Source organism: Pongo pygmaeus, chromosome 21, assembly GCF_028885625.2.
Source record: "Pongo pygmaeus isolate AG05252 chromosome 21, NHGRI_mPonPyg2-v2.0_pri, whole genome shotgun sequence".
Classification (NCBI taxonomy): domain Eukaryota; kingdom Metazoa; phylum Chordata; class Mammalia; order Primates; family Hominidae; genus Pongo; species Pongo pygmaeus.
In genome coordinates this window covers 30,413,930-30,427,476 of record NC_072394.2, presented here as the reverse complement: position 1 = coordinate 30,427,476, position 13,547 = coordinate 30,413,930, and the positions used below count along the sequence as shown (strand labels likewise).

General features: G+C 52.2%; 1 protein-coding gene across 5 annotated transcripts in view; it reads right to left on the bottom strand.

The window, feature by feature from the left end:
- Positions 1–9,649: 9,649 nt before the first annotated feature.
- The window catches only part of DNAAF9 (dynein axonemal assembly factor 9), a 160,045-nt gene continuing 156,147 nt past the window's right edge, over positions 9,650–13,547 (bottom strand). For 3 of the 5 annotated variants that reach the window (XM_054467962.2, XM_054467966.2, XM_063659469.1), the window contains one exon: positions 9,650–13,023. In XM_054467962.2, the coding sequence (XP_054323937.1) occupies positions 12,911–13,023 (113 nt within the window). In that variant the 3' untranslated portion in view covers positions 9,650–12,910. The remainder of the gene's footprint in view (positions 13,024–13,547) is intronic. The other 2 variants (XM_054467963.2, XM_054467965.2) reach the window with 2 other exon arrangements.

Sequence of the window (13,547 nt, the reverse complement as noted above, 5' to 3'; positions counted from 1 at the left end):
TCCTTTCGACCGGGGACCTCCGCAGGGCCACGCCCGCTGGCTGCCCCGCCTCCTGCATTTATCCCCGTAGCTCCGGCCGCAAGTCCTTCTCCTCCTCCTCCAGGAAGCGCTCCCCGACTGACTAGACGGACCTCCGTGCATTCCCCGGGCTACGCCCTCGCCCGCTGAGACGGCGCTCTCCGAGCTCGGCTGCTTTGGGTTTTCGCTGCGAGCCTCGCCAACTTATCTACCAGCCTCTTCGCGCCCTCGGCCTTCTATTAGGTCAAGGTCATGGTTCGCCCCCTTTTTCCTTCCCAAAATGTCCCTTGCTCCCTGTCCCCTTTCCTAGACCGGCTGCACCCCGCCCGGGGACGTGCCTTTTCGGGCGCTTAGTCTCCTGCGAGTAGGGCGTGTGCGCGTGTGGGTGCGCGTGCTGCGATGCGGTCTGGCAAATGCAGCTGACGAACCCCTGGCCTGATCCACGGTGGCTCCCAGTAGAAGGCTCCACAGCCCTTGGAAACGGAGCACGCAGCTCCGTAAAGCGCTAACCAACCTCCCGACCTCTCCGGCCGCCAGCGCTTTCCGGCTCAGCCGCGCTGAGACGGAGTCCTCGGCCACTGTGCCCCAACCATGGCAGAGGAACGGGGTCAGGCCGGGGCAAGCCCACCTCTGCGAAGGAAGGGCTTCTGGCGCGTTGGGGAAGCCTCATGCATAGTTTGGGTGAGTAAGGCTGGCCCAGTTCCCCTCCCGGCAAGATAAGAACGCGTTAGGAGGGAAGCACTGGAGTGCTCCTCTTGGCGATGGACGGCCTGGGGCTCCGCGACTGAGTACACCACCCTCCTCCAGCGCGACTCCAGGAGGCCTTGTGGAAGATCCCAACACCATGACCTGCAACTGACTTGGGGCTGGCCACATAGTATTTTAGCAGGGGTGACTCTGGAGAGACACCAGGTCATCCTGTGCACCCCTTGGGACCTTTCCTAGACGCCCTCTAGCTAGAGCTCCAGTCCAGGCACTGACTCCTGGGTGGCCGGTGGAGGCTGAGGGAGAGCTGAAGGACACAGGCGGATGTCGCCCCCGGAGCATGGCTGCATAGGTGGCATGCACGCTGGATCCCTGAAAAGCCACCTTGCCACCCCCAGCCTCTCCCATCTGGGAATGCCTTGGCTTCTGCACCTGCTCCCAGCAGCTCCCAAACACCTGGTCCTTCCAACCCACTTGTTCCAGGAAAGCCTCTGGGATGGAGGGCGCTTCCCCTTACCACAGTCTCCTCAGCGCTCCTCAAAGGACCTAACCCCTCAGCCCACTGAGGAAAGAGGAGCCCATGACCAAGCCTCCCCTAGTCGGCTATGGGCCCCCTCTGTCCCCTCCCTGACCGTCTCTCAGAGGAACTGGCACTGAGCCCTTCTCTGCTACACCTGTGCTCTGCCCCTGCGGTTCTGTTCCCTCGGCCCTCCTGGAGGGAACCCCTGAGGCCCACACCCCTGCTGCCTCCAGACTGACCCTGTTTCAGAGGCTGTTTCCTTCAGTCCTCCCACCTGCCTCCTGTCCTGTGTAGATCAGATGCTGAAGGCAAATACTGGTGCCCCAGATCTCCTGTCCTGTGCCCTACTGGGTCCTTACATAGGCAGGCAGGTTGAGGGACCCAGATGCAGGCACCCACTTTCCCTCTCATTCCCTCCCTTGGGGTCTCAGACTTTACTGGGCTGTGGACTTGAAACTGTAACCGCTGGGTTCCACAAGGTGCACCTAACAGTTTTCTGCTGTCCTCCCCTGATGCCACTTATCTTGCCTGTGGATTGTAGAATCTGGGGTCTGAAGTAAATGTATAACATCTCATTTTTAGGCCGGGCTTGGTGGCTCACACCTGTAATCCCAGCACTTCGGGAGGCAGAAGTGAGAGGATTGCTCAAGCTCAGGAATTCGAGACCAGCCTGGGCAACACGGTGAAACCCCATCTCTACTAAAATTACAAAAACTTAGCCAGGCCTGGTGGCACACGCCTGTGGTCCCAGCCACTCAGGAGGCTGAGGTGGGAGGATTGTTTGAGCCAGGGAGGTCAAGGCTGCAGTGAGCCAAGACTGCATCACTGCACTCCAGCCATGGTGACAGATGGAGACCCTGTCTCAACAACAACAACAAAAAGGCTCATTTTAAAAACAAAACATTCCCCGGCTGGGCGCGGTGGCTCACACCTGTAATTCCAGCACTTTGGGAGGCCGAGGTGGGCAGATCACAAGGTCCAGAGATGGCGACCATCCTGGCAAACCAACATGGTAAAACCCCGTCTCTACTAAAAATACAAAAAAATTAGCTGGGCATAGAGGCGCATGCCTGTAGTCCCAGCTACTCGGGAAGCTGAGACAGGAGAGTCGCTTGAACCCGGCAGGTGGAAGTTGCAGTGAGCCGAGATCGTGCCACTGCACTCCAGCCCAGGCGACAGAGCGAGACTCCGTCTCAAAAAAAAAAAAATTCCCTTAGAGCCCCTTGCCCTCCGGGTGCTGCCTTATCCCTCAGCTACATTTAAGAGGAATTTTCTCCAGAGCTCCATGCCCCTCCCGCTATGTCTGTCTTTTGTCCCCACCACACCACTGAAACTGCTGAGACTCCATCTCAAAAACAAATAAACAAAACAAAACAAAAAACAAAAAGTAAACCAGGTGCGGTGGCACATACCTATAATTCCAGCTACTAGGGAAGATGAGATGGGAGGATCCCTTGAGCCCAGGAGTGTTGAGACCAGCTTGGGCAACATAGGGAGACCCACCCATCTCAAAACAAACAAAAAACCCAAAGGAGTGTTAAAGGCAAATATCTCCATGGAGGCATTTCAGGCCTATGATGCCCTCCCGAAGCTCTCTTCTCCATCCTCCATCCTCCATTTCACTCAGGCTTTCTGGTCTAGCCTAATGGGCGTCCCAGCCAGATACTCCCGACTCCCCTCTGCCTCCTTCCTCTCACCCCAGATGGCCAGATTTCACTGAGTCATTTTATTTCTTTGATTTTTATTTTGTTGAGACAGAGTCTCGCTCTGCCACCCAGGTTGGAGTGCAGTGGCACAAACACGGCTCACTGTAGCCTCGATCTCCTGGCCTCAGACGATCCTCCCACATCAGCTGGGACTACAGGTGTGCACCACTGTGCCTGGCTAATTTTTTTTTTTTTTTTTTTTGAGAGAAATGGGGTCTCACTCTGTCTCACAGGCTGGAGTGCAGTGATGCAATCTTGGCTCACTGCAACCTCCGTCTCCCGGGTTCAAGCGATTCTGCCGCCTCAGCCTCCCCAGGACCTGGGATTACAGTCATGCACCACCATGCCTGGCTAATTTTTTTTTTTTTTTTTTTTTTTTTGAGACAGAGTTTTGCTCTGTTGCCCAGGCTGGAGTGCAGTGGCACCATCTCGGCTCACTGCAAGCTCCACCTCCTGGGTTCACGCCATTCTCCTGCCTCAGCCTCCTGAGTAGCTGGGACTACAGGCACCAGCCACTATGCCCGGCTAATTTTTTGTACTTTTAGTAGAGATGGGATTTCACTCTGTTAGCCAGGATGGTCTCGATCTCCTGACCTCGTGATCCGCCTGCCATGCCTGGCTAATTTTTGTATTTTCGGTAGAGGGGGTTTTGCCATGTTGGCTAGGCTGGTCTTGAACTCCTGGCCTCAGGTGATCCACTGCCTCGGCCTCCCAAAGTGCTGGGATTACAGGCATGAGCCACTGTGCCTGGCATTTTTTTTTTTTTTAATTTTTGTAGAGATGGGGATCTCACCATGTTGTCCAGGCTGGTCTCAAGCTCCTGAGCTCAAGTGATCCTCCTGCCTCAGCCTCCCAAAGTGCTGGGATTACAGGCATGAGCTACTGTGCCCAGCCTTATTTTTATTTTTTATATTTGTTCATTAAGACAGGGGCTTGCTGTGTCACCCAGGCTGGAGTGCAGTCGTGAGATCACTGCTCACTGCAACCTCGATCTCCCAGGTTCCCGAAATCTGCGCACCTTGGCCTCCCAAATTGCGATTACAGGCGTGAGCCACGGCACTCAGCTGAGTCCTTTTATTTCTACCTCGGGTCTTCAGCATCCTGGCTACCATAGCCTTCCTTGGACCCTTGGCAGGCATGGCTTCCCATACCTCGCAGCCAGCCGCTCTCTCTCAAGTCACTGGGATTTTACCAGCCTCTTGGGGCTCCCGCTGCCTTGACCAGCGTTCTCAGCCCCTGGCAGCCCTTCTCCAGCTGCAGCTGCTCCACCTCCCCGCTGTTCCTGGGGAGAAGAGTTGCTGTTCCCATGCTATCTCTGTATGATTGAGGACTTGTCATCTGTAATGGTTACTTATTTATGGGAGCCCTATGTCCAGCTCTGAACCAGGCCAAGTGACTGGGCTCAGCTGCCCACTGAATCAACTGCCTGATACTCCCTCGTGGTCTAACTGGACCCCAGCAACCATGCCAGTCTCCTGTTCCCATCCAAATCTTTTTAAATTTTTTTAGATAGGGTCTTTCTCTGTCACCCAGGCTGGATTACAGTGGCACAATCACAGCTCACTGCAGCCTTGACCTCCTGGGCTCAACTCATCCTCCCACCTCAGCCTCCCAAGTAGCTGGGACTACAAGCAGGTGTCATCACGCCCAGCTAATTTTTTTATTTTCAAAATTTTTGGAAAAGACGGCCTTGCTGTGTTGCCCAGGCTGGTCCTGAACACCTGGCTTCAAGTGATCTCAATCTTTGTTTAGACTGTCTTCCCCCACCCCATAACTCTTCCTGTCCCGTCAGCTTTTGCTTTCTATCCATAGGAGACCAGCATGAGACTGGTTGTCCTGGTAGTGCTGCAGGGTGCTGGGAGGGGGAACATAGCCTCCACTGGCCTCCTCTCTTTCCTGGGGGGCATCTCCAGGCCCCTTGGGTAGGTGGGAGGATAACCCTTTGGTGCTCAACAAACACAGCAGTAAGCCCTCTCTCAGTTGCCATCTACCCCTACTGAGAGAAAGATCCAGGCTACTATAACATAAGGGCATCCAGGAGGGCAAGGAGACCCTGCCCTGCAGAGGGTCAACAAGGAACTGCTCCCCTGAGGATGGCATCTGTCTGCCCCGCCCCTCAGTCCATACTCACAGTCCAAAGCTAGCATGGGCAGGAGTGGGCTAGGGCTCTTGGCTCACTGATTCTAAGAGCTCATGAATTCCAGGCATACAGACTGTCAAGGTCTTGCGGCAGGCATGCAGCAGACCACTGGGCAGGAAGATTCCAGGGCTGCCCCACTGCCCTCCTGTCAGGCCTCTCTGCCCTCCACAGCCCAGTCTCTCACAACCAAACACTGGCTTCCTTCCCCACCCTCATCTACCCCCAGGCCCTACTCCATCAAAATCCCATCACCTGCTACCCAAGGAAGAATTCTACCTGGTGACCCTAAGGTTCTCTGGGTAGACTGTCACCTCCTGGCCATCCTTGGCCGATCTGTGTCCCTCATGTCTTCCTCACCCATGGCTCTCCTCGCTGGTCCCCATCCTGCTCAGGGGCCTGGATGTCACCATTGGGGGCTGATGTGGCCTGAGACCCCATCCAGGTCACCCTCCCCTCCAGCCCCAACTCCTCCCAGGAATTTGGAGGCACAGGGAGAGAGAGGTGGTGGGGAGGCCCAGGGCGACACCCTGGAGCAAGACCTCCAGCCTCTTTAGATCTCTGATCATTGTTATCTATAAAACAAATAAGCTGGAATGTAGTTTTCGTGGCTAGAAAATTCCATGAATTTTGTCTCAAACTGAAATAATCTTATCAAACCATCTTTCCATTTCCTGTTGTCCTTATTTCTCTATTTGTATATTCATCCAGACATGAAATTTCAGAGTAAAGATGTAAAGTTTCTTAAACATGTCCAGTCATGAGAGGAAAACAAAAATCATACTTTATTGCTGCAGGAAAAGCAGTAGTAATTTGTGGGATAAAATGAAAATTATTCACACTTTATTTGGTTTATATATATTTTACAGATTTACAGTCATTTATGAGTAGGACATAAAATTTATTGAACCTGATGTAATTTTTTAAAAAACCAAACTCTTTTAGCTGGTCAATTTAGGAATGCAGAGGCCTGGGAAAAACAGGAATAATTTGTGGATAAACAAATTTATTTTTCGTCAAATTTTTAGAGAATGAAACAAAAAAAGCCTTTGGATTTATTTCAAAACGTTGGGTTTTTTCCACTTGGGCTTTTTCCACTTTTACGTCCAGGTCATATCCTTAGCTGTTGCCTAGTTAGTCATGGTCTTGTCAATTGTTCCTTCAAAATGGCTCTCCAGTTGGTCCACTTCTCACCTCCACCCACGTGGAGCAGCAGCCCATTCCCCACATCACAGTCTAAATGACCTTTTTTTTTTTTTTTTTTTGAGATGGAGTCTTGCTCTGTCGCCCAGGCTGGAGTGCAGTGGTGCCATATAGGCTCACTGCAACCTCTGCCTCCCAGGTTCAAGCAATTCCCCTGCCTCAGCCTCCTGAGTAGCTGGGATTACAGGCGCCCGCCACCATGCCCAGCTAATTTTTGTATTTTTAGTAGAGACAGGGTTTCACCATGTTGGTCAGGCTGGTCTTGAACCCCTGACCTCGTGATCCACCCACCTCGGCCTCCCAAAGTGCTGGGATTACAGGCGTGAGCCACCACGCTTGGCCTTTTTTTTTTTTTTTTTGAGATGAAGTCTCGCTCTGTTGCCCAGGCTTGAGTGCGATGGCACGATCTCGGCTCACTGCAACCTCCGCTTCCCAGGTTCAAGTGATTCTCCTGCCTCGGCTCCCCCGAGTAGCTGGGATTATAGGCACCTGCCACCACGCCCGGCTAATTTTTGTATTTTTAGTAGAGACAGGGTTTCATCATGTTGGCCAGGCTGGTCTAGAACTCCTGACCTCAAGTGATGCGCCTGCCTTGGCCTCCCAAAACGCTGGGATTACAGGTGTGAGGCACCGTGCCCGGCTCTACATGACCTGTCTTTTTCTCTTCTTCTTTTTTTTTTCTTTTTGACCTTTCTTTTGTTTAAGAAAAATAGATTCTCAAACAGGATCCCATGATCACTGGTATCCCTGGGTTGTACTGAGGCACTATAAAATCAAACAATGGGCTGGGTGCAGTGGTTTACACCTGTAACATAGCACTTTGGGAGGCCAAGGCAGGAGATCGCTTGAGCCCAAGAGTTTGAAACCTGCCTGCGCAACATAGATAACATCGCTACAAAAAATGCAAAATTTGGCCCGGCATAGTGGTGTGCACCTGTAGTCCCAGCTATTCGGGAGGCTGAGTGGGGAGGATGACCTGAACCCAGGGAGGTTGAGGCTGCAGTGAGCCGTGATCTATAGCCTAGGCTACAGAGTGAGACTCTGTTTAAAAAAAAAAAAAAATCGTGTAGGTTAGCTGGGTGAGGTGGCACATGCCTGTAGTCCTAGCTACTCAAGAAGCTGAGATGGGAGATTACCTGAGTCCCAGGAGGTTGAGGCTGCAGTGAGGTGTAATTGCACCACTGCACTCCAGCCTGGACAACAGAGTGAGACTCTGTCTTTAAAAAAAAAAAAAAAAAAAAAAAAAAAAGCCAGGTGTGGTGGTTCATGCCTGTAATCCCAGCACTTTCGGAGGCTAAGGCTGGTGGATCACTTGAAGTCAGGAGTTCAAGACCAGCCTTCTCAACATGGTGAAACCCCACCTCTAGTACAAAAAAAAAAAAAAAAAAAAAAAGTTGGGCGTGGTGGCATGTGCCTAAAATCCCAGCTACCCGGGAGGCTGAGGCAGCAGAATCTCTTGAACCCAGGGGGTGGAGGTTGCAGTGAGCCAAGATCTCACCACTGCACTCCAGCCTGGGTGACACAGCGAGACTGTCTCGAAAAAAAAAAAAAATCAAGTAGGTGTCTGACTTATCAGAAAAGCTCAGAAACTGCAGGGAGATGTGTAATGCTGGTTTAGGGAAGCAAGCCGTTCTGTGGAGGGCCCACCTCTCATATGGGCCTGGTATGGAGACCCAAGGCCAGGCTAATCAGAAAACTCCATTCCTCCTGACCATTGTAACTATTCAGGGATGAGAATGTGATCCTTGCCTATGGGACCCTAGTGCTGCTGGTGGCGTAGAGGAAGCTTGCTGCAGGGGAAGAAAGAAGCCACTGAAGATAGAGGGTTCTGATGACATATTAGTGCCTGGGCCCGGCTGACTTGTAGCTGGTACTAGTCTGGACTCCTGCAGAAACCAAGCTGATCTCTTTCTGTCATGGGCTGGAAGTGGGTCACATGGTCATGTCTTTTTTGGGGCATAACTTTTCCCTAGAGTGTAGGATAGAGATTAACACTGGTGTTTCTCCGTGTTCCTTGGCAGGCTCTCTGATTTTCAGCAGTTTCACATGAGATCTGCTCTAAATCACTTTCCACAATAGACTCTGCCAGGATTCCCTGACTCTGGGGCTCCCACTCTGGTAAGCAGCACTAGGGTTTCAGTAGTCCCCTGTCCCTACTGAGAGCTCCAGGTGGAAGATGGGATCCCTTCCCCATCCTCAGGTTTCCTGGCCTCTAAGTCCCTCTGAGAGCCCTTCACCATTTACTGCCTCCCCATCATTCTGGCAATTCCTAGGGGTTAATCCCCAAACCCTAGAGGTTTTGCCATAATGCAACCACAGGCGCTCCATCAAAGTTCACACCCCGGCCTGCAGGATGGGGATGCTGGAGGCTCTGGGGAAGAGGTTGTGAAGGGGTAACATTGCTGCCAGCCCCCTCCCCCAAGTCTACCAGGCCATTCCCGTGCAGATTTGCATTTGGTTTGCACAGGACTAATTTATCTCAAGGAACTTCCAAACCTAAGACCACCATCCTAATCACCTGAAGCTATCTGCGGAGGCTACACACCCTTTCCCCCGGGCCAGCTTCCACATCTGCCCAGTGGGGCATTTCCCCTTGTCCCACCCAGCGACTGGTTGACAAGAAGCAGGGTGTCTATGGACTGGCGGCGGGCGCCCCTTTTCTTCACCTCCCCGCGCGGCCACCGGGGGCCCGAGGTGTGGTCAGGTGGGAGGCCCGCGCCACGTGCGGCAGGAACCGCCTGGCGAGTGGAACCCGAGCTTGCACGGGGACAGCTGATGCCTTTCTGGTCGCTCCTCTAGAGCTCCACGGGCTCCGGCAAACCTCCCCATTAGAACTTGCGGTTCCAACGCGCAGCGCCAAATCCGTCCCTTACTTGACCCGTCAGCGCCTCCAGTCGTCCCCATGTATAAAGTAGGACCGAGGAGCCACCTCGCCAAGCTTTCACTGCGCGGAAACGCGCCCATCAGGCTGGAAAGGCGTGGTTCCTACTACAGCTCGCCGCGGCAGTCTGGGGCCGATAACCGGCACCCGTGCACGGCGGCCTAAGACGAGGGTGACGGACCCGGGTGGGGCGGGAGGGCCCGGGAGATCCCCGTTCCCATAGCCGGCTTCCTTGAGCCCCTCCCCGAGTTCTGGGACTCCCCAAGTTCCCACCCCGCAAGCCAGTGTGGTTTCTTCAGATGAATTTTATTCTCCACGGGCTGCTCCGGCGTCTAGCAAGGGAGTGTGAGCTCCAAGGACTCCCCGCAGCATCCCCAGCAGAGGCGTCCAGGGGAGGCTGAGGGCCGACCCCCGTCACCCCCGCCCCAGGAGCACCACGGGACTGAGTCTATGGCACAGGCATCGTCTGGAGGCCTTGCTTGTTCAGTGATAGTTTATTGGTCCTTAGCATGACATCTCGATTACCAAGGTAAATTCACATACACAACTGCAGGTAAAAACGTGAAATAATATAAAAATAAATTGAAGGCTACTTTTATATATTTACTGAATTAAGTAGTGTAATAAATACTATGATAAGCAAAAAGCTTCAATCACACAATTCAGTTTCACTGAAGTTACAGTAGTGTTTGTAAATACGAGTTTTAAAATTTAAGTTACAAATATTAAAGCACTGAAAAACTAGTATAAAAGTGAATTTTGGCACGTAAGTGAGCTCTTATGTCATTAGTATTTGACACCCTGGGACAATGAGGAAGCCAGTTCTCACCTAGTTTTTTGAGGTACAACTATCCAACTAGATCAGCAACACGGCTGGAATACTTCGTAGTTTACAATCTTTGAATTGAACTTTTCCCTTTTGAGAAGCCCAAAGAGCAACCCAGAGCTTATTACTGTGCAAAAATTCTCCAAAATCCTAATAGAATTTAGGAGGGAACTTTTTCTTGCGACCTGGAGGGCCCAGTGTCCAGGCTTCAGGTCAAATAGCCCCCAGGGCTCAGAGGGGCCAGCTCAACTCCTTGCCAACGGCCCTTCCCTAGGATAATAATCCCATTTTCTCTAATTTCTGTCTCCTTCTTCCAATCAAAAACAGAAAAATCCCATGTAAAAACATAAAATAACCCATAACTTCAGCGACTTCAACATTATCCCACGCACTCTGGGTGATATAAACTGAAGCTGCTAACAGGAAAGTTGGCAAAAAGCATGTAAGCCCCTGGAGGACTGCCTGTCCCTGGGAACCCACCCCCGCTGTCTTTGCTGGGTCCCTGGATCCACTTCTACGGTCAAAAGCAGTGTCATGGCCATTCCTTTGGAGATAGCAGAAGACCCTGCTCCTCCCACCTAGAGCGCCGCCTGGAGGAATCAAGTGGATACTGAACTTCACAGAACAGAGAGGCCTGGCAGGTTCCAGGAGGCATCCCCTGGCCTCAGTCCTCAAAGAGCTCACACAGTGGACCGCTGGTGTGCCTTATCAGTGGGGCAGAGCAAGTGGCCCCAGGAATGCCCTTTCGCCAGCTGCCCCTTCACGTTCCCGAGTAGGCTGAGGAGCATCGACAGAAGCCTCAGCCAGTTTTGCCTTTTTTGGCTTTGATGCTTCTTAACGTTTTGACTTTTTTCAATCACAGTTTCATATTCAAGTTGAGGTAATCACAGTTTTTTCTCTAAGAGGAGAGGAGTTGGGACAGTGGGGCAAGTTGGTGAGAGAGCATTTCTATGAACAGAAACCAAGACCACCACGTAGTACAGCCCCACATGGTGAGAAGACCCGCTCTCACGTGCGGGCTCCGACCCCTCTTTAAAAACTCTTGTGCAGCAGCCAGACTGCCAGGCCAGTGCAGTCAGGAAATGGCTCAAGCTCCTAAAGCTAGAGCTTTCATTTAAAACTTCACAGCAGCCCACTTAGAGAAATGGCCTGTGGTTCCCACCCCCCAACCCCTTTTCTAAGGCTGCTCAAGTTTGAGTTTTTAAAAAGAGTTCGGTAGAGCTAAAGGAAGCTACAGTAACTCATTGCTTATTAATCAATTGCACTTAAGATCTATGTTATTGATTCTGAAGCAGAGGCAAGCCCTTGACAGACCCCAGCCTCTGGCCAGCCATAAGTCAGGGGGCTCCCAGACTTAGGTTCCACAGTGGGGACCTTGTCACCAGTGGCTTTTGGAGCTGGGACTGGAGCACGCAGGTCTTTTCAGAAGCCCTTCTTGATGCAAAATTTCTTATCAATGGTATCTGGAGTTTTGTTCATTTGGCTTCAAATTGTTTTTTTTTTCTAATATATTTTACCGACAAGCCCTTGAGAGCTGCTTTGCTACTTGCATGCAGGCCTCTGTGTGACCAGGCACACAGACTACATGTGCTCCATCTTGTCTCTCCGCTGCTCCAGGGGCCTTGCTCAAAAACCCCCTATATTACTGGAAACTGCTGGTTTTACCTATGTGCTTCTTCCTAAGGCATGCAAAAAAAAAAATGTGAAAATCAGAAAACATTTACAGTTCAGGTAGCTGAGGCACTGAAGTCCTAAGAAACATCACCTAAGTATCAGTGGCTGTGACTCCCCTGTCCCCCACACCAATTATGAAGCTCAGGCATGGGACACACTTGTAATTCCCCTCTGCTTTATGGTCCAGCTGAAAACAATGCCATTAGAAGGAATTCTAACTCAGGTATTGCAATTATTTGAAATTCTCAATCCTCAGGAGCCACACAAGCCCAGGGCCAGCAACAACGCTTTGGGGAGCGGGGGGATGAGTTTCCTGAAGTTTGTGGCTGAAAAGCAGGCCTTCCTTGGCAAGGCTTGTGGGAGGGCCGGGTGCTGGAGACTGACCCCACAAGTGATCAGCCACCAGGCCTAAGACTAACCAGCTGCAGGACGCCCCCTTCCACAGTGAGGTGAAGCCTCGCCAGGGGGCCTGAGCAGGCTTGCTCTTGTCACTACATTAGGACACCCGAATGGTGTGACAGGAGAGCTAAAGAACCACCCACAAGGGGAAAAGCAGATGTCAACTTAAGAGCCACATACCTCTGGAAAGCAACAAGCCTCTCCTTCAGTTTAGTCCAGAAGGGAAATCCCCTCATTTGTGAACACATTATTCATCTCAACCCAAGCTGCTGGCTCTGTGGACTCTGCCTGGGCAAGGCTGTGCTGCTCCTCCCAGGACTGGGCCCATGGCCAGTACGGCCAGCTCCTTCAGAAAGGGGCCTAGCAGGGGAGGCAGGCACTCCACTGGGGAAGATGGCTCTCGTGGAGCAGCATCTGAGGCTTGAGGCCTGTCATGGTCTCGCCTCCCAGACATGGCCACAGTTCTGGCAGCCAGGGTTCCTTCTAAGTCCCAGTAGCTCCTCTGTGTAATCCTAATGCTTCTCCCCAACCTCAAGAGCCCAAAGGAGATCCTGTTATCAGAAACCCAGAGCTCCTGGACTGCCAGTTGCACACGTAGATGGGCAGGCCCCATCTGCTCATCCTTGAGTATTCCCCCCACCCCCAAAATCAATGGTGCAGGTGATGCTCTTCAGCGCTATACAGGGAATAAAGACAACATGCACTCAAGCCAGCACACATAGGCCAAGGAGAACAAAGACAGCCCCTTAAGGGAGAGGCCTCCAGGAGAGCTGAGGTTAAGACACCCGTTCGTCCATCTCCAAGGTGGACATTCTGCAGGACGTACGGGCCCAGCCTTCCTCTAGGGCTTCAGCTCAAAGAGGTCATGATACTCCTGCTGTTCCAGTTCCTGGTTATACTTCTCAATTTCCCGGTTGGCTTCTTCCACATAGTCATTCATGAACTGGTCCATGACTGGTATCTCATTAAGGAAGAGAGCTCTGAGCCTGGAGGACAAGGGAGCCTGCCTGAGCCCAGAGGGGCCTGTAGGCAGGTGAGGGGGGTTTGCTGAGGAAGTGAGTGTCTGGCCCATAGACAGGGAACCTGATGGACTCTTTGTATATACTGGCAGCACCACAGCTACAAAGAATGCAATGGCTGTTGTCACAGGGATGTTAATGAGGTCCTAGAACTGAGCCCTTCAGCTTCAGCCCTATCCATCTTTTCACAGGTTAACTGTTGTAATTAGGCTGTCTTCGACTTGTAAATCGTGACTCTGATGACGACAGACTTCAGGATATCACCGCAGCTGCATCCAAACTATAACCCACAGGCTGGGCGCAGTGGCTCACGCCTGCCATACTAGCACTTTGGGAGGCTGAGGCAGATGGATCACTTGAGCCCAGGAGTTTGAGACCAGCCTGGGCAACATGCCGAGACCTCGTCTCTAAGCTGGGTGCAGTGGCTCGTGTCTGTAATCCCAGCACTTTGGGAGGCCG